Genomic DNA, 24,639 nt, shown 5'->3' with positions numbered 1-24,639 from the left:
TTCGTTTTTTCAGTTTGTACTGCTCTCACCAGAACTACTCAGATCTTTACTTTAACATTGTTCTCATAATGTAGTGGTACAAACTGTTTGGTCTACAATTTGTAATGCAATGGGCAGCAGAATCTGGAGGAAAAAGGGAAAATAAAGTGACCGTTCAAATCATGGACTCAAACAGGACTCGGTAAGACTTTTGAGTTTGTGAAATTATGTTCAGAGATCATCTTAAAACTTTTATATCACCTTTTTTTTTTACAACTGCATATATTTTCTCCACATTCACAAAAACCTGAATTTGTAATGTTTTTTTATATGATGATTTTTACATCTAAAATAATCTTAGATTAATGAGTTTTGATTTTTTTAGGTTTCTTGAAGGTACCCTGTATAATTTTGACCACAAACAGAAATATATGTTTTCTTACTTTTATTTTTATTTCTATTACTGCTCTCTACTGTGCACCTGCTGCTTTTCTCCTGCAATGTATCTTCCCGAGCAGGCCCCTAACTTGTTTGTCTCTCTATGAGTGTGTGGGGAGGCAATACGTCGCTCTACTGATCATTTATTTTATATATTTATTTATTTATTAGCACAAAAAAAGAAAAACAGTACACATGTAACATTATTAAAAGACAAAGAAATGAGTGCAGGTGCGAAAAGAAACCCAAAGGGCTTATACAAGGTTCTCACCTAAAGTAATAAACAAGAATAAAGTGAAATGTGGTGAATCGAACATAAGACACGATAAACAAGTTCATTGTCCTTTATGGTCCTGTGGGTTCAAACATCAACACACAATACATGTCATCAACAAATACAAAACAATATGTACATGACGGCTCAGTCTTGAGTCCCCAGGCTGGCCCTTAATCTATGTTAGAAGTTACTGAGTGAAGATGAGGAGTTGGCAATATGAACGTTAGTGCTCCAGAGTGAAGAACCTCGGTGTTTCATGGAGAACTGTCTCTGAGCGGTACGGCTGGTCAGTGATGTTGAGCTCCACAGGGTTCCTTCAAGTTGAAATTGAAATCTCTGTGCTTGTGTGTTGTATTTCCCAGAAAATGGACAAGAACAATGACGGCGTGGTCACCATCGAGGAGTTCTTGGAGACATGCGAAAGGGTATATATATATAATATACATATATATACATAAATATAATATATATACACTACCGTTCAAAAGTTTGGGATCACCCAGACAATTTCGTGTTTTCCATGAAAACTCACACTTTTATTGATCAAATGAGTTGCAAAATGTATAGAAAATATAGTCAAGACATTGACAAGGTTAGAAATAATGATTTGTATTTGAAGTATTAATTTTTTTCTTCAAACTTTGCTTTCGTCAAAGAATGCTCCTTTTGCAGCAATTACAGCATTGCAGACCTTTGGCATTCTAGCTGTTAATTTGTTGAGGTAATCTGTTGAAATGTCACCCCACGCTTCCTGAAGCACCTGCCACAAGTTGGATTGGCTTGATGGGCACTTCTTGCGGACCATACGGTCAAGCTGCTCCCACAACAGCTCAATGGGGTTGAGATCTGGTGACTGTGCTGGCCACTCCATTACAGACAGCATACCAGCTGCCTGCTTCTTCTCTAAATAGTTCTTGCACAATGTGGAGGTGTGCTTTGGGTCATTGTCCTGTTGGAGGAGGAAATTGGCTCCAATCAAGCGCTGCCCACAGGGTATGGCATGGCGTTGCAAAATGGAGTGATAGCCTTCCTTATTTAAAATCCCTTTTACCTGGTACAAATCTCCCACTTTACCAGCACCAAAGCAGCCCCAGACCATCACATTACCTCCACCATGCTTGACAGATGGTGTCAGGCACTCTTCCAGCATCTTTTCACCTGTTCTGCGTCTCACAAATGTTCTTCTGTGTGATCCAAACACCTCAAACTTGGATTCATCTGTCCAGAACACCTTTTTCCAATCTTCCTCTGTCCAATGCCTGTGTTCTTTTGCCCATACCAATCTTTTCTTTTTATTGGCCAGTCTCAGATATGGCTTTTTCTTTGCCACTCTGCCTAGAAGGCCAGCATCCCGGAGTCGCCTCTTCACTGTTGACGTTGACACTGGCGTTTTGCGGGTACCATTTAAAGAAGCTGCCAGTTGAGGACCTGTGAGGCGTCTATTTCTCAAACTAGAGACTCTAATGTACTTGTCTTCTTGCCGAGTTGTGCACCGGGGCCTCCCACTTCTCTTTCTGCTCTGGTTAGAGCCCGTTTGTGCTGTTCTCTGAAGGGAGTAGTACACACCGCTGTCGGAAATTTTCAGTTTATTTGCAATTTCTCGCATGGAATAGCCTTCATTTCTAAGAACAAGAATAGATTGGCGAGTTTCACATGATAGTTCTTTTTTTCTGGCCATTTTGAGAGTCTTATCGAACCCACAAATGTGATGCTCCAGATAACCAACTAGCTCAAAGGAAGGTCAGTTTTATAGCTTCTCTCATCAGCAAAACAGTTTTCAGCTGTGCTAACATAATTGCACAAGGGTTTTCAAGGATTTTCTAATTGTCCATTAGTCTTCTAAGGCGATTAGCAAACACAATGTACCATCAGAACACTGGAGTGATAGTTGCTGGAAATGGGCCTCTATACACCGATGGAGATATTTCATTAGAAACCAGACGTTTCCACCTAGAGTAGTCATTTACCACATTAACAATGTATAGTGTATTTCTGATTGATTTAATGTTATCTTCATTGAAAAAAACAATGCTTTTCTTTGAAAAATAAGGACATTTCTAAGTGATCCCAAACTTTTGAATGGTAGTGTATATAATATATATATATACATATATATATAAATATATTTTCTGCAAATATATTTAACCTGTTACCATCTGCAGCCTCCTCAGTAACTGACTGTCTCTGCAGGATGAGAGCATCATGCAGTCCATGCACATGTTCGACAACGTGATCTAAAGGTCGCTGGACACTAGAGACGTTAAAGGGTTTCCCTGCTGCCCGAAGGCTGCAGTGGACGGTGTTTCTGCGCCCCGAACCGGAGGGCAGCAGGATCCACACGGCCTGAGGACATCTTCCCCAAAAACACCTCTTGTGAAATGTTTTTTTATTTTATTAAGATTGTAATCTGGAGACATCAAAAAGTGGATTCCGGCATTCATGGATCTCCAGTCCCAAGCAATAATCTTAAAAGTAAATTGTTATCACGTCTGCCCTCACGCAGCCCTCCTCCACTCACGTGTTCTACAATACTTTATATCGTGTCTGCATGACATGTGAGCTTCGACTGGCCATTGAAATGTGCAGTTTAAGTGTAAATATATTTTCTATATGGATATATGGTAGCAATTCAGATGATGAAGTTGAATAAAACAGTTGCTATGCAAAAATGGGAATATTACATCCACTAATTGACAGTCCTGGACGTGAGAGTATAGATTTTCAGGTCATTTTATAGTTTGAGAGTGTCAATGGTTTGAACCGAGGTTTATGATTGTAAAAAAAAAGAAGTATATATTTACAAAACTTTCATGTTCATGGAGGCGTTACATGACGGCACATTGGGCCAGGAGGGGTCGTCCTTGTTCTTTTGAGTTATTGTACTTTCACTCAGGTTACACTAAACAAGTGCACGGCAATTAACTAACCCGTCTACACTTGTATAAAATATATCACTCAACAATCCTTAACTACTCCTCACGATACACATTTGACAAAAATAAATGTTTAAATATCAATATAAAATCCCAAAAAGAAAAAAAGTCATTTCATTAAGCGTGTAGTTATAACTTTCAAATTTGGATAACTTGTAAATAATTTCAAACATGGACACCACGTTGGGTTTAATATATCCTTTATTAAACAAAATTTCAGTAAAAACTCTTAAGTAGAAAGACAAATTTCCCCGTCAGTAGTTTGCTCCAGCTGTAGGGCCGCCCCGACTTTATCCTCACACGGTTAAAAACAACTGCAGCCATGTTGTTGTGAAAATTATTACACTTGTCTCTAAATTATATTCCGAATAAAAAAAGACATCTTTGTTGATATTCTGGTGATGAATAACTTATAAAAGATGAGCCACAATTCTTGAAAATCAAACCAGCATCTTGTTTACATACAGGTGATTACACTCTGTGTGTGTGTGTGTGTGTGTGTGTGTGCAGCCCTACACTGCTCTCAGGGGTCCGTCACAGACCTCCCTCTCCTAGTTTGCTCACGCCTACTGAATTAGTGCTGCGAGACGAACTCTTCACCGACTCTAAACAGTTGGTCACAGCGGAAGAAAGTCGACGGCATATAATGTCAACACGACGTCGTGGACAGCCGGGACTTTTACAAAAAGGTGTTAAAGAAACATTAGCGGTGAGCAGGTGCACCGTGCACGTCGAGCCTCCTCTGGCAGTGTTTTCAACTAGTACTCATTGTTCTTTTCCCCATTTTCTTTAAAAAAAAAATGTTTTAAAAAAGAAGAAAAAAAAGGGAGGAAGCTACACGATTATCATCACAAAATAAAATCTCTTTGGCATAGAATACCCACCCAAAAGCATAAAACACACACAGACAATCACACACACACTCACATGCGCACTCGCTCACATACACACTCTTAAAAAAGGTTTTCTAACAGAAAACTACAAGCATCGTCAAAAAGTTATAATCAGCAAAATTATGCTTTTAAACAAAGTTGAGCCCTGTTAAGATTATGAGTCCCGTACTCGGTGATAGTTGCATATATTACATCCGGCTGAGAGCAGAGGGAATAATCTCTACCGACGCCTTTATTCTCTTCTTCGTCCCAGTGTGCCGCATGGCGGCACTTCCTTTGCCACGTCGCCGTCTCCTCGGGGTCCTTGTGGAGAGTAAAAAGAAAAATATGATGTCACAATATCAAGATGAGCTCAAAACCGTTATTATATTTAAAAGTTATGACGTTGTAGTAACCGAACAGTCTTTGAAAAGGCCCCGATGACCTACTTTATTACGATGATCTTGAACACAACATTTCAGCCAAAGTTCAAACTGTTTTTTTTTAACTTTAATATTTCACAAGAGTGATTTCTGTATTTCTATGTTTTTTTCCACCCACTTCAAACCAGCGAGTAACATATTTCCGCACGCTGATCTGGATCAGCCGCTTATGTTTTGGCAGAGGAATTGCATATCTGTGTTGCTTTTGAATGACAGCAACATAAATCACAGACAAAACTAAATATTAGTCCTCGTGGGAAATTCTACCGAAACTCACAAGATGAAGAAATGCACTGAAAAGACAACAACCTTAGTTTCTTATTAAAAAGGTAAAATAAGTTAATTAACATTTAGTGGATGTGAAGAATTCCTGATACAATAATGCTTAAATAATGTTAGTCTGATTTAAATGTTTTCAATACCACCGATGTTGCACACCACTTGAGCCTCAATCATCTGTTACTATGACGACATGAGAAGCGTGTTGTCGATTGCCTTATTTTATTTGGGAATCAAAATATCGCTTTGCTTTATTATCTCATACATTTAGTTGAATCTATACCCAGAATTTCTCCTCCAAATATTATTATATCGTACTTCTAAAATACGTCATCAGTAGTATCTTGTCCTTGTTGGGAACGCGAGTGTTAACCTGCTCATGAAGAAGGATATTTAGTTTGATTTAATGACGTCTTATTTCGTCACTTCATTTTTTTTTTCATGTTAATGAGAAGAATGCAAGATTCTTCATTTTAGACGATTCGTCCCGATTGGCTGAGGCAACGTGGGCGTGTACCGACCTTTTAATATTCCGGGTACCCTTGGCCTCTGTCGTAGGCCATGCCACCCGGGTACTCGTCCTGCATCATCACTCCCTCCATGCCGTCCATGGGCACGTCGGCCGCGTAGCCTCCGTAGCCTTGGTACGCGGCGTCCAGCTCTGCAACACATTACTCGTTACGCACTAAAGTTTAAACTAACCGATCTCATGACACTTAGCGGGAACAGCAGCACAGAGAATTGGTCGAGCTAGCGGAAGATCGTTTAAAACACTCGACACATCTCTGGAGTGCCGTGACGACCGCGAGAGGAGACAGAAAATACCAAACGAGGAGAAACGTGGAGGGGAAATGGACGGGAATTAAGAGAAGGATGCAAACACATGAGGACGCACCAGGGAGGAGATCGATGGGCCGAAAAGCTTTCAGACTTCTCAAAGCGGTTCAGGGAGTGATGTATTAATAGAAAGCCTGAAGTGGAAGTATTTATTTCACGCCCGAATGATAGTAAATGCATCCGTAGGCTGCAGCTGGGAGGCGACCCGTTAGCGGATTACAGTATTTCAACGCTGACCGACACGGTGCCGAGGAATGTGCCGCGTGTGCACATTTCAGACATCGTGACTCACCATCTGGATAGGGTCCCTCGATCGGGACGCTGTTGTGGGCCTGCGGAGTTCACGAGAGGTCAAAAGTCAACGCTTGAATATAGACGGCTTATTTATTATGGAAGGTGATGTCATCCTGGCGGCGGAGGGCGCCAGACACTCACAAGCTCCCAGGCCGCGGGGTCGTGTTTGAACAGGGAGTGGGTCAGCTCCACAGACACGCGCTTCTTGTAGTCGGAGTTCTTGTCCTCGGAGATGCGGAAGAGCACGGCCGCGGCGTAAGTGGCTGAGGGGAAAAGAGTCAGGATAGATGCATTCAGCAACGTACAAAAACCCTCCTCTCTCCTTAACAATAATATATATTACAGTGTGTGGGGTATTGAACTAGAAACCAACCCAAATTCACAATTTACTCTAATGCACCAGAACAATCTTGATTTTGTACATTAGGTACTCCCTGACGCATTATGGATGGAGGGCATAAACAGTATAGTATTAACATATATGTGTGTGTGTGTGTCTTGCCCAATTCAGACGTGGTACTTCCATATTTAAAAATGTAATAAACTGAAAGACACATTATGTTAAGGTAGCTAAGACTGATTATTTAGTGCTGACATTTGCTAAAAAGCCAATTTTTTTCCTTTTTTCCCCTCAGGACTATTAGCCGGTCACATTGAGGGATTTACTTTATTTAAAAGAATTTTCCAACATCGGAAATCCACCGACTCACTCAATTTCTTGCCAGGAGTTAGATATGAAGATCGATACCACGCTTAATCACACATCTCCATCCCGGTGAAGAACGTCCGTCTTTCATAAACAAACTTTAAGAAGTTCACGTGCCGAGTTCTTGTCAACGTTCACAGAGGAAGCGACAGGAAGCATCTCGACTGCAAACATTACAAACTGGCCCGGGATGTTTACGGCAGGACAGGAGGGCTCTGCGGGTGATAAGCCCCGCCCACTGACACCCGTCTGCCGAGCGTCAGAGATCCCGGTAGAAGAGCTCAGGGGGCGTTCACAGACATCCCGTTTACCCTGCTGCCGTCTGGAGAGACACGAGGAGCAGCTGCCAAACCACCAGGCGCTAAAACGGCTGCGAGACTCCTTAAAATCAGCCTCCATACACACAATAGTATATATATTTTTTTTGCCACATGTAATTATTTTTGCCTATAATCTAAATCTTGTGCAAAATGACAAATACAAAAACATGTAACCGTGTATATGAAGCCTGTTAGCTCACTTATTAATATGTTGTTTTGGTTAGTCTAAATATTATTTTGTCCAGGTGAAGTTAAGCTAACCAGTTGCTGGCGTTAGCTTCATAGTTGTCATACAAAAAGGGAGCGGTAACCAACTCCTGGCAATAAACCGCCACAACAGAATATTATATTAGGAAGCTATAATAAACATCTTCCAGTTATTCCGATACAGCCTGTATCAGAATAACAGATAAGTATGCAGATTATTCTGGACTCAATTAATTATCTTCTATTTATTTTGGTGTCATGCAGTCAGACTTCACACGTAGGTTTAAAATTCCAACACCGCACCCTATTTATTAATCAGATGGCAGTTAAAAAAAAAAAAAAAGTGCTATATGAAATGCAGTGGGCTAAAAGTATGCCGTGTCACAAAATGGACACGTTCTGTGGAGGGAAGCACCTGGAAACTGCACTTACAGTAAGTACAGCACTTGAGTTCCTTTCCACCTAAACGCTACATTACGGCCGGCTAACGGCGGTGCATTATCCGGGCGTCCTACCGATGCCCTCGTTGTTGGAGTGCAGCAGGTCCATCAGCGGAGCCGACGCCCCCTCGCTGTCGATGAGCTCTGCGGACGGCTTGTCCAGGGCCAGCTCGCACAGGATGCCCGCGCCCACGCGCTTCACGTTGTCCACTGGAGAGTAGAGGAGCTGGAGAGAGAGAGGACGGGACGGGGGGGGAGGAAATGAGTTAAACAGAAACAACATAAGTCTTTAAGACGGCGACGCTGGGGAGCTTTCAGTTTCCTATTCTACCTGAACAAACAGGGGGATGGTCTGCAGGTTGGCGATCTCCGCCCTGTTGATGGGGTCTCTTGCCAGGATGTGCAGCGCTCCAGTGGATCCCTCCACAATCTCCTCCATCCTCACTCCGTCCTGTGAAGAGCACGAATGAAATGTTACGCAGGGGTACGGGAATTCAGGAATAATTCACAACCGCCAATTCCCACAATCCCTGAAACCCACACACAGTTAATCAGTAACCGCGAGCAGGCACCTGGTATGTCTGTTGGGAGGAGGGGCCATGCTTCTGGGCGTCCTGGTGGGCTTTGAGCAGCAGGTTGACCAGGCGAGGGATGGCCCCGGCGTCCCTCAGAGGGGCCTGGTTCTCTGGGCACAGGGCCAGGTTGCGGATCAGGCCGACCACGGCCTAAAGGCAGGAAAGAGGGGAACAAGGAGATCTCGTCATGGCGCTGTTCACGACGACTGGTCAGCAAGCAAAACGAGACAAACGACCTCGAGCAAAATCCATGGTTTGATCATCTTTCTCCCCCATGAACTCTCCGGGTCTTGCACAACACACGGTTCCTGCTGTCGGGACATTACACGCTCCTTCGGGTTGATGAGATTCTGGCTTCCTGCAGGACCTGCCGGCCCCTCGGCCCATCTGCCTCCCCGTTCACCCCCAGTCCCTCAAACCAGTCAACACCTCTCACTGAGCAATTTGAGATCCTTTTTTTTTTCTTCCTTGATGCATATCTTACGTTAATTGGTCTGTAGATGTTTAGTTTGAATTGAGGATACTCAAAGTTGAAAAGGGAACATTTCGTAGATGCCTAGTCTTAGCCTTCGTCACATGAGAACTAAACAGAACCGATGTATATGGCATAATATACACGCTGGGGTGTGCAGTGCTTGCGTTAAATATTAACAGCTACTTATGCATTTTTATATATGCTCCAAAATCAGGGTACACGTAGCCAATAAGCCCTGGTCTACGTCAGAGGGAAAGCATAAAGGTAAAACGACACATACTGGCGGGCTAGTGAGTCCTATTCTCCATCTTTTGTAAAACCCATCATGGTAGGAAACACTCCCTTCCCCTTTCTAGACTTATGGTATCAAACAAGAGTCAGTCATATTGTTTAGCTCATGAAAATGATGTTGAAAACATTCCTCTTTGCAAACCAATTAGAACAAAATGCATGAAGAATCATTTAACTCATTTTTATCTGAGCATCGACTCATCAAGCCCCTCCCATCCCCCCCGATGCGCCCCCCTTCTCCACCTTGATGACGGGCCAGTAGTAGGGCATGTTGAGCAGCTTGACGATGGCGGGGATGCCGTAGTGCCTCCTCACAGCATTCTGAGCGATCTCGGCCTGCTGGTGGCGCGACGTCAGGTGACGCAGGGCGCACACGGCCGGCTCAGTCACGTCCTCCTTCTCGCTGGCGCGCAATATGGCATGGATGAGCGCCTCCACGCCGTTGCCCTGGGTGACCAGGGTTTTGTTGTGGGCGTTGTTGCACGTCAGATTCGACAGGATGCCGGTGGCGCAAGTGAGCATGTTGAGGTCTTCGGAACTGAGCAGGCCCACCAGCACCTGCAGGAGGCTGTCCATGCCCTCCTGGAGACCAGAGGAGACGAGAAGGCGTTCAGGAAAAAAAGTTCCTCGTGGGGTCGAATGAGGAGCGAACAGGTTTTGAGCAGAGGCCGAGAAGAGAGCGGACGCGAGAGAGGACACGGACCTGTTTGGTGGCAGCGTCAGACAGGTTCCTCAGGGTCCACAGACAGTTCTGCATCAGACGAGGGGTGGAGCCGGAGAGGTGTTTGCCCAGAGCCTGCATACCACCTGCACAGAGAAGTTACATCACTCAACAGCTCCGGAATTGTGCCGTCGCGTAGCACCGTGGTTGACAGTAGCCACAGTTCAGGTTGACACACCTGTAGGAATACACACACCTTTCATCCAGCTAAAACATACAGAGAGACACACACACACATATAGAGACACACACACAGAGACAGAGAGAGAGAGAGAGAACATGAGGCCTCACATACCGGCCTCCACAATGGCGAGTTTGTTGCTGGGGCACACGGAGAGGACCTTGAGCACGCGGCTCGTGGTCCACAGCAGCTTCTCGTAGCTGTAGTTTCTCATGATGTGAACGAGACCCTCGGGACCCGAGTTGGAAAGGATGATCAGCTGTGAGAGACAAGGACCGCGTTTGAGTTTACAGGAGAGCAGATGGCGTGGACATGTTTTCTTTAAGTAGTTTGAAAAAAGGAAGAAAGAAAATAGGAGCAGCTGTTAACGGTTTACACTCGACGCTGTGGCCCGTCCTGGCAGAGCAACGCCAGTTAAACCGCAACTAGTTTACCTTTCAACACACAACCACACCCAGAGCCCGACTGCGGCGGCACCTGAGCAGCTCTGTTCTCACATGCCACGCCCGAAACAAAAAACACGAGTAAACACGACAGTCTCGGGTTACAGTCCTGGCGTGAAATGGACCCGCCATTAGAGCACATGCACTGGGAGCTGCACACGGACCTTGCTCTCCTGGTTGCCGTAAGACAGAAGCTGCAGGCAGTCCGTGGTGATGGCCAGGAACTTGGGGTTGCTCTTCTTCAGCAGGGGAACCATCTTCTGCAGGCCGTCGGCCAGGCGGACCGCCATCTTGGCTCCTTCCTGGTGCAGCAGCAGGTTGTGGAGCGTGGTGATGGCGTAGAAGAGCACAGACTCCATGGGGGAGCTGTGGGAGGGAAACGGGTCAAGAGTGGATCACAAACTGCTGACGCACAATAACGGAAATATGTCCTCGCGGGTAGGAAATGTGCCGAGTGATTCCAAGTAATTCGGGGTTTGTTTAATCTTTAAAAAAGGATTCTGAGACTGTGTAGATGTATAAATGAAAGGAAACTTAGAGCCATACAAGGGGAGGGGTGGGATGGGGAAAAGTGTATGTAATGTTTTTGTTTTGTCTTGTTTTTTTCTCTCCTTGTTTTCATCTTATGTTAAAAAAAAACCATCATCCTTGTGTGGTGTTTTCTACAAGGTTATACATTTGTGTATTTTCTTTTGGTAAAATAATATTTTCAGTATAACAAACTGTAAATGCTGGCTATTTCACTACAAATATCCTGTAAAAAAAAAATTTGTTAATACAAAATAAATCTTAAAAAAGAAAAAAGGATTCGACTCCGGACTTGAAATGCAAATCGACTAAAAGGCGTTTTAAGGCAAATGTTCTCTTTCACACCTGAATATAAGAAAGTCAACGACAAGGATCAGAGCCACGAGCGACTGAAGTCGAATGAGTCTTCCTTCTTTCCGTGGGTCTGTACCTGAGCATGCGGACCAGAGCCGGGATGCCTCCACACTTGAAGATGGAGAGCAGGCCCTCCCTCTGGTGGGACAGGTTGTGGAGGATGCTGGCGGTGGCCCGCGTCGTCTCCATGTCGCTGGTGTTCTGCATCGCCCGCACCACGGCCGCCACCATCTGAGGGGACTGCATCAGCGCACGGCGCGACGCCTCCTTCTTGGTCAGCTGGTTGACGATCTGCGCCGCCTTGCTGACGACCACCTGGAGAAAGACGAGGTCAGTTTTTAAATCATAGACGCGCGTCAGCGACGACATGGTTCCAATGCTACTTCTATATTAGTGTGGCGTTTAGGATGTTCAAGTTCAACATGCCGGCTTCAAACGTGTTCAAAACCCCCACATCATGCATCTACATTTATATTTAACATAGGGGAAAACTGGACCGCTGCATTTAGTTTCTTACATTCAAGTAAATATATTCATTGAATGTATTTTAACTCTAATCTGTCCTTATGGTCACATTACATCTATTGCACCTGTCCATCCTGGAGAGGGATCCTCCTCTGTTGCTCTCCTGAAGGTTTCTTCCCTTTTGTTCCCCCTGAAGGGTTATTTGGGAGTTTTTCCTGATCCGATGTGAGGTTTTGGGGCAGGGATGTCTATGTGTACAGATTGTAAAGCACTCCGAGACAAATTTGTAATATTGGGCTATACAAATAAACTGAATTGAATTGAGTATAACGAGCTCATAAGTCCCTCATGGTGACCAATCGGCGTGGACGGGATTCTGCGCGGGTCACCTGGTCCTCGTCGTTGAGCAGCTTGGTGAGCTCGGGCACGGCGCGCATGGCCAGCTCCGCGTCGTCCTGGTAGTTGATCAGATGGACGATCGCTATCTTGAGCATCTGGGAGGGCTCCGCCAGCCGCTGGACGTTGGTCATCTGGGACGGGTCCGTCTGCGTCGAGAGGATGGTGGTGCCCGTCTCCAGCGTCTCTGGGAACATGGCGGCCCGCACCCGCTGGGCCCTGGTGTAGTGGGCCTCCACATCTACCGAGAAACGGCGGCCGTGAGGTCACATGTAATGAATTTTAAAAAGGCGGGGCCTACAGGTGTACGCACGCTGGCTGGTTTGGGCCCGGCGCTCGTCGCTTACCGGGCTTTTCCGTCGTGACGGTGGTGGTCATGGTGTAGTGCTTGGAGGTGGTGAACTCGCCGTCGTCTCTGACGGTGGTCGCTCCAGACTGGATGCCCGAGTCCGTGGCGTACATCGTCTGCTGCCACTTCTCCACCTTCGCCATGCCGCTGTCGGCGGGGTCACCCACTGCCACGCGCAAAGAGGAATCATTAGGGGCGTCGCAAAGAAAGGCTTTTATAAACAAGTCGAGTGTTTTTACTTCTGCGTCACGTAAAAGGGAACCTTTACACGGCAGTGACCTTAAATACGTGAAAACAATTGATGGAAGTAGGAACGGTAATGTTCAGATTTACACAGGTGAGAAATACAAAAGTGAAATTGAAAATACAGAAACTATTTTTTTAATCGACACACTGAATGGACTACAGGTGAAAAATGGCCTTCTGGCCAAACTCTGGTGCAATCAGTGATGATTTAGTTATTTATTAATTCAAACAAAAAACATAAAATCACTATATTTTTTAAACAAGCGCCGACTTGTGAATTACTTACTTTGCATTGACATCCTTGCCTCCCGTTATCAAAAGAACGCTGGAGCAAACCTAGAAAACACAAAAGAAAGTCGAGATTTAAAAACACGTCTTCTGCTACAACGATGGAGATAAACTTCACAACATGAATATATATTAGATTAATATTCATGGGCGTTGTCTGCCGCCTCCCACAACAGCCACGATATGCAACCAGAGTATGACACTTTACAAGATGAGCCCCCCACCCCCCTCGCAGCCGTGCACCCGGGCCTGAATGACGACAGAGCAGCAGCAGAGGCTCATGGGAGGGGGGGGGGCGGGACAACGAGGCAGCTGTAAGACAGGAATGCTAGCCAGCACAAGTGACCCTTCACCCCGGGCCTCCGCCCATACCGCCGTGGGAGCAGCCCGCTGCTGACGCATGGCAATCAGCAACCTGCTCGTCAGGTTTCGACACCACTGCGGGAATGTGTGCGTACAAACATCTCGTGTTCTCACACAACTTCACTTTTCTTATTTCAACTACAAAGACCCACCTGCCTCTTTATTTTTTTCTCCTTTGTCATTTACAATGTTTTGTCGCATTCTTTTTTTGTTCAGTTAAACTGAATTACATAAATAAGTTAAAAAAAGAAACCACCTGCCTTCCAGGTTCATTTTGAGTGGTATTTTAAAATCAGTGCTGAAGATTGCGTAACTGCCAGTCTACCCGTTACTACTTGTGCAGGTTTGCTCGACACCTTCATTATGATAGCATCTCTCTACATTAAATGAGGTATACTCAACCCTCAGACATCTTCATGTATTTTATAGTAAAATAATAATGTTTACACTAGTCTAATGTGCTTGAATATTACTGGATCGTACAATTCTTTATGAAGATAAAGCAAACGGGTACGACTTCCTGCCCAAAATATAACACGTCTCAGATATTAAATTGAATATTTAATTAAAACTGTCTAAATATGATACAGGTTTCTTTTGAATATAATATCCTCATCTTATATTCTAATTTGCAACCTCAAAATCCTCCAGGACTTCCTTGTCATGTTATGAAAGCAACCTCTCGCCGTCAGACCACCTGGATGTTTTCCATCGCCACGGTAACCCTCGCCGTCACCCAGAAGTCTGCAGACGACCGACATGACGCACACAATGCGTTCACTGTGCTGTCCACGAGTGTTTTCACATGTTTGCCGGCTGCAGAGCTCATTGCACGAGTGCATTGTGCTTTCAGCGTTCTGCAGATGCGCTTCTGAAGGTTCTTTGGGAGTCGACAGATAAAGGATTAAAGGGAGAAATATTGACATCGACATCTGGCCATCGCTCTTCACACGAGTCCGTGCACAAAGCACCGACACTCCCGTCTTCACAACTAAGAAAACAAGTCGGGCCGGAAAGTCCCAACGTCAAGATGCTGCGTCGGCACAACATGAGATGTAATAAACCCCTAAATTACCACCGTGACCGTTGCTTACATTCAAATGCACGCAACACACTCACGCCACTTAGCAATCGAGTGAGCGCTGCAGAGCTGATTGATGGGCTCCGAGGAGAGGAATTTGTACAAAGCCGATCTACTGCACGTCTCTCCGTCTACCTTCGACACTGGAGCCGTTCGTGAACTTAAGCTCCGCCCCCTATTCGTTTTGCCCTCTGGCTTTGCGTAAGGACGGGTCGGGTTTCTGTCCCTTGGCCCACTTTTCCTCACCTGGGTATCACACGATGTGCGGAGTTGCACGGCAGTGTAACTTCTGCAGGAGGTTGGCTTTCCCATTAGTTTGTGTGGTGACGGAAAACTGGCAACAGAGTGTGTGTGTGTGTGTGTGTGTGGCATGTTCTTCATGCAGCCCGTCCTCCGTCGTCTCTCTGTGGCACTTTAATGGGCTGCTAACTCGCGTGCAAGTCACCACCTGCATGCGTTAGTCACCGTCGATGTGCTCAACAACACCTGAACCTGATGTTCTTGTGATCGGTCCCTCTCAGCCCCTCATGGGAGCAGCAGCTCAGCGAGTTTCAGCCGGAGTCCGTCTGGCACGAGATCCGGCAGGACCGGCGCCCGAAGGACCGTCTGCGCATGCAGCTACACGCCGCCCTGACTCACGGGGCAGAAACTATGCAGACTAATCACTGCGTAGTCCTACAACAACAACAACAAAAAGAGGTGTGCCCTCTTTATAAACGAGGGCTTCTCCACCAAGATTGTAAACTAATCCTGATATCATCTACCCAGCGATCAATATGGAAATAAATCTGACAGACTAGATTTAATCAACGTCTGCAAGAAATAATATCATCTCAAAACATTCGATTGAGCCCCAGATATAAAACGAGGCCCGTTTTACTCGTTTCAAGCTCCGGCTCTCGCAGCACATCCACACACAACTTCCCGGTTCCCTGTAAATCAGGGCCAGCATTTGTGTAGTCTTTGTTTTTCTGGGCGAGGCGAATCGGGTTCAGCCAACTGTTGCAATGCTGCGACACGCCCCGCGGATCTCCTAGGTTACCGAAGCCCTTGCTCAGGCGCTGTACAGTGGAGTGTGGGGGGGGGTTATCCACCGGCCCATCTGACGTTTGAAGCTACGCTCGCTTGTTTGCCGATAAGCGCGGTTCCCTTCTTGGGTTCTCTCATTCATCTGTTTTCCTCCCCCCAAATTGCCCGTGACTGTGGTCCGAGCCAAGAAAATCAAAGAAAACCATTTGAAGTTTAGATTTATAAACATGTTGCAAAGTTAAAAAAAAAATGTAAAAACCAAGCAAAGAAACAAAAACATCCAACTTGTATTTACTTGTTATAACATGGTGAGAGTACAACGGAGTGTCGAGGCTTATCTGCGGATCCCTCCCCCGTTGGTTGCATTGTGTGCGTCCGACTGGACTTTGCACTCTTCCAGTTAATGAGTGACGCGTCCGTTCACTCTCACTGCACCTCGCTCCATCCATCAGCGTCTTCACCTCCATCCATCCAACCACACGGACAGAACACAGGAACACGCCGGACAAACTTTCTTTTCTCAGGATAACCACGTCTCACACCCTCCATCACTACCGTGCGATGCAACCGACGGTCTCCGTGGACGACTCCATTTAAGCCCGTAAAAACACGGTAAACTAGGATGGGCACTCGGTAGAGCGCATACCTTCGCATATCACAAGATTGGCATTATTTGCATGCCAATTGGATATAAATTGACATTGCTATGGTAAAAAGAAGATGTTGACCTTTTCATGACCTTTGACCCGATCCATCCCAAAATCGAATCAAATGGTCCCCGGAAAATAACCAATCATCCCACCAAATTTCATGCGATTCGATTTCATACTTATGCGAATACACGCATACAAATAAATAAATGGCGATCAAAACATTACCTTCCGCATTTTCAATGCGAAGGTAAAAAGCAAAAACGCATATCAGTCAACGAGTTGCACTGGAACAGCAGAGATGGCTAGCGCTCGGCACGCGGTGGTGAAACGAGGGTGTGACATTCAACACCAACGTTGTAAAGTCCCGTCTCCACGAGTGAATCTCGTGTTGAAAAGTACACACGTCTTTCCACTTTAAAAAAAAAAGGTCTCACTAATACAGGACTGAAACTAGCAGACACTAAGGGAGCGGCTGCTGAGACAATGGATCACACACACACACACACGTTTGACGGAGTGTCACGAGGGTGTGGTGTGTGAGTGAATGCGTTAACTGGGCGAGGCTGAATACACCTTCTTGCTAAAGTGGATAAACTGATGATTCTGACACGTTACCTTCCGCAATAAAGCATCGCGATAATTTACACGTTATGTCACAATGTCTGAATCGAACAGAGAAAAAAAAAAGAAAACGCATTCCAGAGCTCCAGAGTTTTGACTCCTTCGTCTCACAGAAGGACTGAGTCAGGTCAGGGAAGAGGCCCGGGGGGCTGGAGATGTGCTCTGGTCGTTTTCCAGCATACGTCTGAGAGTTGGCGGTGAGTTGTTGTCGTTTAGTCTCGAGCCAGTTGGGCAGTCAGAGGTGTAAACAACACGTCACCGAGCTCTTCTGGGCGTTGATGGGCTCGCTTGAGAAGATGAAGCGTGCCAAATTAGTGTCACGTTATAATTTGACATTTTTTTGGAAACACTTATTTCGCCTCCTTGCCAAGAGTTAGAGGTGAAGATTAATACCACCGTCGCCATTTATGTATGAAACGAGAACAAGCGGTCAGTTAGCTTAGCACAAAGACTAGAAACAGAAGGTAGCCGGGCTCGGTCCAAAGACGACACGATCCACCTACGAGCACGGTAACTCCAAAGCTCACAAAACTACAGGAAAGAGTCAAACACAACCTCCTTTACAACTTCAACCAGTATTCTTTTAATCTAACTTCCTGTTTATTGTATGGACGGGTTCACGAAAATGTCAATCCATCCCTTCAATTCACATCTCGGGGGGGGGGGGGGGGGAACTAAACATTTATCTTTTGTTTATGTTGATTGTAAAGTCTCCTGGTTGTCAGAACATTGTAGCCTCGTTGTAGAAACATTGTCTGATGCTCTGTGATTTCTAACAAGCTTTCTAATGTCATGTTTCGGCTGAAATGCAAATAAAGCAGATTATTTTACCACATGTAAAGCTTTCTGCACCATCTGCACAGATCAACTATACTATACTAGTCGGCTGCACACGCGCACACACACGTCTACCCCGTGACATGCGACACACACACACTCCTCTTACTAGACACCATTTACCAGAGGCCTTTAACACGTCACCGTGCACTCACACAGCCCAATCCTCCCGACACGGTGAAAGGCCAGCTGAGCCTCCAGAGCCGAGAGGCGGTAGTTGACATTGTGCCCTCTGACTCCACAGAGGTTCAACTGTCCCAATGGGAAACAGCTTCGCACCCCCCACCAATCTTCCTGGTCCCCAAACCACACACATACACACAGAGACACACTCGATAGCCGTCATGGCCCTGTAATGGAGGCAGCGGGGGCCAACTGGATGGTTGTTTGTTATAAAATCAATAAGAGAGGATGTGAAGTGGAGCACAGCTAATGGATTCATTGTGGAGGGTGACAGGAAGTGGTGGTCAACACTATCTGACTCACCAGCTGCTGGGCTGTCTGGCCGTGGAGGAGAAGTTGATGCACTTTCACACCGTGGATGAAAAAAAAAAAAAAGAAAAAAAAATACAGGTGACAAACTACTTCACGCGTCGAGCCGGCGCGTTCGTCAATGGACTAACGGGCGGATGATAACATCCAGACCATAGCAACGCCGGCATGCCAAGAGCCCACAGAGAAAGGACAGACAATGAGATGCTGCTGGGGAGCACTTGAGCAACACACAACCCGACTGTCTCAATGTGGCGGCTGCAGCACAGTGCACTCCCCTTCTTCGCCCGGGCTGGAAACGGTCTCGGCGACAGTCGGCGTGCCAACGAATAAAACAAGCAGCAGAAAAGGATAACGGCCTCGGATCCGTCAGTCGATTCACTGCAGCGACTTTAACGAGTTGAGTTAAGCCGCTGGATGCAGAGTGCGGTGGCTGTAAACTGGTTGTTTACTCCCGTGGGATCTCGCCGGGAGTCAAAAGGAAACGCGAGCCGTCTCGGAGGAGGTGCCTCGGAGGGGAGCGGGATCAGATTACACAAAGCCGACAAAGGAGGGGGGAATGAGGACAAAAAGGGGGTGCACCCCCGTGTGACAATAAACCAGAGTTTGAAAATAGGCCCACAAAGTTAACTGCGTTGGTCACATTGCAGGAGATAATAAACACAGAAGTACGTCCAAAGAGTGTCTTCCATTTCAGAAAGAGGACAAATAATCAAGACGTGGTGATGTGAACATCTGAAGAAGAGTTGGTTTAAAAAAAAAAGAGAAGTGTTTTTAGCACCATTAATCAATTTTTTTGGGCTACAGTGAGCAGGATGTGCCCCTCCATGCCGCTCGCTAGGCGGTAGGAAGGAAGAGGATGAACTCCGTCTGATACAGAGAGCCTCTGTGTGATTTTGTTTGGGGTGGAGAGGACCAGATTAGCCGCATTGTCCCACTGACTGCCGTCCCAGTGAAAAGGAAACCGGGTTTCGAGTGTCACTGGATGCGACCAGAAAGGCTGAAGCACATCAAGATGGCTGTGTGTGCGTTCACCGGCCAACTTTGGTGGCTGCATCTGAAACCCGGTTTTAAAAAAAGAAAAGGGGCCTGACGGAGTTTTTTTCTTCTTCTTCTTGAACCGCCACGCATCGGTGTGCGTCTGAGCTCTGAGGCGATGTGACAGATGATTAATTTTTCAGGGAGATTAGAGGCACGAGGGAGGGGGTGCTTTGGAGAGCAGGGCAAGAGTCTAAAGGGACCTGAGAGAAGACGACGCTCGGCTGGAACCAGTTCAAGTCGAGTTTGTTCCGTTAAGAAAACAAAAACATCGGGTCTGAATATTTTAAGAGTAAAAAAATAGCATGATATAAAAAAATGTAGTGGGTTATGTAATTTGTTTTATTAACCTTTTAAAAAGTCAACAAAAACAAAACAAAAAAAGGAACCACGAAGACATGACGGAGGATGAGGAACAGCCCTGGTTGTGTGAAAGCCCCCATGCGTAGTTCAGCTCATCCAGTGTTTGGTAAAGTATGCACGGGCCTCGAGGTTGCACAACTTTCTCAACCCGAGAGATCTTGAAATCCTACAAAAGAAAAATAATCAAAAACTGAGTTGTGAGACCGTCGTGGAACCGAGTGACCGCATGCACAAACAACTTCCTTGAGAAAAGCCGATGTTCATCATCGTTGCACATCTAATAACTTTCTGTTTCAACCGCACCCTTGGGGTCATCCCGTTTCTCAATCTCTCACAGCGGTGTAAATAAGGAACGGAGGAGGAACAAACTGACACCACTGGACTCAGAGTCCATGTGCTGAGAAGTACGACTCAGCCAATTCATCCAACTGTGAAAACTTTTCGGAGTCGGTGACGGAGTCTAGTTTCCGCCCTGCCTGCTCGGATACGCCGTAAAGAAATCAAAAGATAATGTATTCATGAGGAAAACAGTAGGGGTCAGCTATTTCCAGCACGCTGCTGCTGGGTGTCTTTAATAGGCGTCGACTTGAAACTTGGCAGACGTCTCGTATTGCGCCTAAGTGCGTGTGATGGGAAGAAGTAGCCATTACTTGACATTTCGAGTAAGGGACATTTTCTTGTCCTCGTTTTATCCAACCAAGTGAACGGTTGGAAGTTGAATAATTCATTTCAGAGACGGCCGGCCTCAGCATTAAACCATTGTGTCTTCGTGAAATGTTTTTCGGCAGTCCTGCCAATTACCGTATTCATCCTAAACAATTATTTGTTGGCTTGATCGATTCAAGTTCTCTGGAACTCTAGCACACACCTGCCTGGTTTACCTGCACCGGTTAATGGGACGCCCGGTCCTCTGGTCAGAGATAATGATCCCAGCGACGTGCTGGGTGTCTTCAGGGTTCGACCGCAGCGTTGGCTCGAGAGGAGTTCCTCTGCAGCCTCGAGGGAGTTAAACCCCGCGGAGATTCCGAAGCTGGCCCGCCACAGAGACTCCTATCTTAGCTGATGGAAAACTTTATCTCTCCTGCCTCTTGCGCCCCGCCCCCCCCCCCCCTTCCCCATGGAAACCGCAAAACACAAGAGGCCGGGTGGTGTGCAAACACCACAGCGGGTCACATGACGAGTGGCTGTAACAGAGTCCCCCCCCCCCCTGGAAAGTACTCAGCCAGGCCCCGCTGAGCAGACACACAGACGAGGCAAGAGAAGGAATCCATTGAAAAATAAATCCATCACGCTAAACAAAGGAGGTTATGATATGCGACACATTCAGTCATTCCCTCTGCAAAGTGTAGACCTATTTATATACAGTGAAGGATCTCCTGGCCTCTTGCTCTGCTAATGTAGGACAGTATCAGGGAATTAAGCAGGGGGGGGGGGGGGCGTGTGTGGGGGCTGGAGGATTATCAACGAGCCACCACAGCTGTAGCGGTCGAAATCGACAGTAAGTCGCCCCCCCCCCCCCTCCCACTCATCTACCCTCTCCCCCGGGGGCAGACAGGAACAGCTTTCCAGCCAGGGTGCTGCCTGCTGCTGCTCGATGACACAGACCCAGGGGGCGCTCGGCGGAGGCCCGACAGGCACGAAGTATTTCAATGCCGTCTTTTTTCAACCCGACACGCATTCAACAGCCTCAGCTGGACGCGGTGGTCCGAGAGCAAGGAGGGTGCCAAAAGTCGTTTGGAGCAATCCTGGGCTTCACGGTGTGGCTACTTGCTGATAATCAGACGACATTAAGATAATTGGTATAATGTGATCAAGTGCTTAATAGTCCAAAAGAAAGAAAAGTTTCACTTGCAAATCCAATTTGACCCTTGTTAAATTACACTTGAAAAAAAAAAAAAAAAAGATATTAAAGTTGGCGGCAGAGGAATCCGGAAATGTCTGAGAAGAAAGCGGATAAAACATAAAAGTAATTTAAAATGGACGCCGATTTCAGGGGATTTACTCGCTCACTTCAGTGGGAATGTAATAAAAGAAATGTGTGCTCCTGCGGCGAATAAGCGGGATAGAAAACCTGCTGTCCCGTCAAGTCTGGAGCATGTTCAGACGAGGGTTATGACCTCATAGACGCTTTGGCAACACCTGGAGACATCTCTGCTCAGTGGATGGGCGCTACAGAAACAGCACAACACATTTTAGGAACATGAGTCATTAGTCAACGTCACACATTACAGCGTTGTGTGACAAGGAACTTACTCACCGATACCCGATTTGTTTATTGTATTATTTACTGTAATTTGAGATTCTTTTTTTTTTTAGGGCTGCAACTTAGAATTACTTTAGATTTCTCAATTAACTGGCTGGTCAACTTTTTGATTAATAGTTGATTTGTAATATTGAATTTTTTTTTTTAGATGACCTCTTCAAAACAATCAAATCCAAATGTCCTCAGCAAGGACAAAGAAAAACTGATCCTTTTGGTCAACTATACATAAAACTGACACTTTTAATGGATTATAAACAAAACAGCTGCTATTTAACTTTTATATGTATATAAAATGTTATATTTACGAGTTATCCGTAAAGATAAAGGTTTGTTGTCCGTAAAATGCAATGCGTATCATTCTGTAACCTCATACTTTCAACAGTAGCTCGTTCTCTTCACCTGCCTCTCTCGCACGCACACACACAGGCATGAATACGCGTGCGCGCGCACATACTCGGTCCGCACCAATGACACTGTAGGACACTATTGACAAGTGACGTCAAGTTAACTGATCGATACTCGGCCCAAAAGCATCGATACGATCAGTCACAACGGGCTCTTTGACACTTTGAACGGTCCAAACATGTATTTAACGTAAGAAAGGAAACTTTTGAGGCCTGAGGGAGCTCGCGCTGTCCTCCGACACGGCGGAGCAGCGCGAGGCATGCGGAAATGATCTCCAAACACAAGGCTGGATTTACACCCAGGTGAGCGAAGAGGAACAATTAGACCCTACACCGACCCACGTGATCACACATGCGACCACAGAAAGCCACATAGCGACTAGCACACGCTCGAATATTGAGAGGGGTAAAAAAATATATAAAAAATACACGACGATAACAAAGACAAAAAGCAGCTGGAGAAAGTGCACGCAACTTCATTGAGTCTTACCTGTCAAAACACGCGCACGCGCTTAATTTTATTCCAGAACAGTGTTGTTTTCTCCGCGAGGGGACACTTGTCGGGGGTTTTCCGTCCTCACTTCACTCCACTTTCTCCGCTGCTGCTGCTGCTGCTGCTGGCCGACAGTCCACTGAGCAGAAACGGGTAAAAGAAGCGTCACCTCAGCCCAGACTCCGCCCTCCGCGCCCCGACCCCACCCTGCTGCTCCCGGCGTCACCGCTTGGTTCATTGTTAGGCGAGGACACGACAGAGAGCTGAAGTTTACTTCTCAGAAATTGATTTAATTCACAGTAATATTGTGGTTTAAAGTAAATACAACTTAAATAAAAAAAGAGATTATCCCAAGGGGTATTAAATTAGGAGTGACAATATTATTAAAAACGTTGTCAAATATGCCCTTTAATGTGTTTATTTCTATTTTTAAAAACATTTATAGGATACATTTACACGAGTGTAAACAAAGTATAAAAGGTCTATATAAAAGCAAAATACAAAGTTGAGGTCACACATACTAACAAGTAGTCGAATGACAGTAGCCGCATACTATAAAAGTGTAAAGTGGGAAATTATATAACATGTTGAGTGGCTCAAGCAGCTTGTATTACTATTGTTATGCTCTTGTTTTCCTTTTTCGTTTATGTGAAGACAGAACAACGACGCTGTGTGCCAGCAACCGAAGCGCGCACCTGTATGACGACCGGACCGCACCTTACAGCACGAAACCAGACCCCGTGACGCGTCACTGCAGCCGGGAAGCGACGCGCAGTCAGAGGCGCTGCTCCCACGGAGAAACAGGGATTGTGTGTGATTGCGTCATCTGTTTAACACAACCTTTCTTTTTATTCCTTGGTCTGATAATATAGTTTCTATGGAGGTGTTAGTGAGGAGGGAGAGAAAAGGAGACCTAGGAGATTATTATGGCAGGAACTCTCCTGTGTTATTGTTTGTTTTTACAAATAGTAGCTTGTGTTATTATTACTTTTTGTTGTTGTTGTTGTTGCGTTTTAAGCTTATGAATACATTTAATAATTTAACATTTCCTTCCGTAACATTGGATTGTAAAATGACACAAATAAAAGTGACTTTAACTAACACATCATATTTTCAATATCAACCATTTTTCAGATTATTTTGTATTAATTAGTTAATTGTTTGGTCTTTAAAAAAATGCCCATCGCAATTTAATCAAACATTATATGAATCATTTATTTAGAAAACATGCTTGTGTTATCCAATCAGCTGTCTTAGAAATATTTAGTGTGTTATTGAAGAGCAAATATCAACATTTGACAACTGGAGTCAGGGAGCTTTTGCTTAAAAGATTCTGCAATAAAATTGTTATTAAATGATTGCGATTTAAACTTCTGTAAATATGATACTAATACTCAATACATCCACTAATCTTGATTAGCTCCATATAAATTCCCTTTTACACATGATAGCCAGTTTTACTTGCTTTAAAGCATTTGGTGAAGTAATGTTAATGTTATAAAGACGTGTAAGGAAACCAAAATATGTGGAAATGAAGTTTCCATCGAATGCAAATTGAATATTCAGATTGATTTTAAGAATCACGTCAACATGTCCATTCTACAGGGGCTGACTGTGAATGTGCCTGAGCACCACTGTAATAACCGGAGCACAGTCAAATAAAGA

General features: G+C 45.4%; 2 protein-coding genes across 3 annotated transcripts in view; one reads left to right on the top strand and one right to left on the bottom strand.

Moving 5' to 3' along the window:
- The window catches only part of LOC130190152 (Kv channel-interacting protein 2-like), a 10,806-nt gene extending 7,874 nt beyond the window's left edge, over positions 1-2,932 (top strand). Inside the window, exons 8-9 of the mRNA XM_056409425.1 lie at positions 1,057-1,119; positions 2,885-2,932. Of these exons, the coding sequence (XP_056265400.1) occupies positions 1,057-1,119; positions 2,885-2,932 (111 nt within the window). The remainder of the gene's footprint in view (positions 1-1,056; positions 1,120-2,884) is intronic.
- An 878-nt stretch (positions 2,933-3,810) lies between these two features.
- Positions 3,811-23,101, bottom strand: jupa (junction plakoglobin a). Of its 2 annotated transcripts, XM_056409253.1 has the most exons (16): positions 22,972-23,100; positions 13,336-13,385; positions 12,802-12,969; positions 12,448-12,695; positions 11,670-11,908; positions 10,876-11,077; positions 10,383-10,527; positions 10,070-10,173; positions 9,610-9,948; positions 8,598-8,750; positions 8,357-8,476; positions 8,101-8,251; positions 6,494-6,615; positions 6,351-6,390; positions 5,743-5,882; positions 4,736-4,823 (listed from the first exon to the last, which is right to left on the bottom strand). In XM_056409253.1, the coding sequence occupies exons 2-15, from the start codon at positions 13,346-13,348 to the stop codon at positions 5,746-5,748; spliced, it is 2,181 nt and encodes a 726-aa protein (XP_056265228.1). In that variant the 5' UTR covers positions 13,349-13,385; positions 22,972-23,100; the 3' UTR covers positions 4,736-4,823; positions 5,743-5,745. The 2 variants fall into 2 exon arrangements, with proteins under 2 accessions (XP_056265229.1, XP_056265228.1); XM_056409254.1 differs by lacking the exon at positions 5,743-5,882 and having other exon boundaries at positions 3,811-4,823; positions 22,972-23,101.
- Between the last annotated feature and the right edge of the window lie 1,538 nt (positions 23,102-24,639).

The sequence above is a fragment of the Pseudoliparis swirei genome, chromosome 24 (assembly GCF_029220125.1).
Source record: "Pseudoliparis swirei isolate HS2019 ecotype Mariana Trench chromosome 24, NWPU_hadal_v1, whole genome shotgun sequence".
NCBI classification, from domain to species: domain Eukaryota; kingdom Metazoa; phylum Chordata; class Actinopteri; order Perciformes; family Liparidae; genus Pseudoliparis; species Pseudoliparis swirei.
This window is presented reverse-complemented; position numbering and strand designations above follow the sequence as displayed.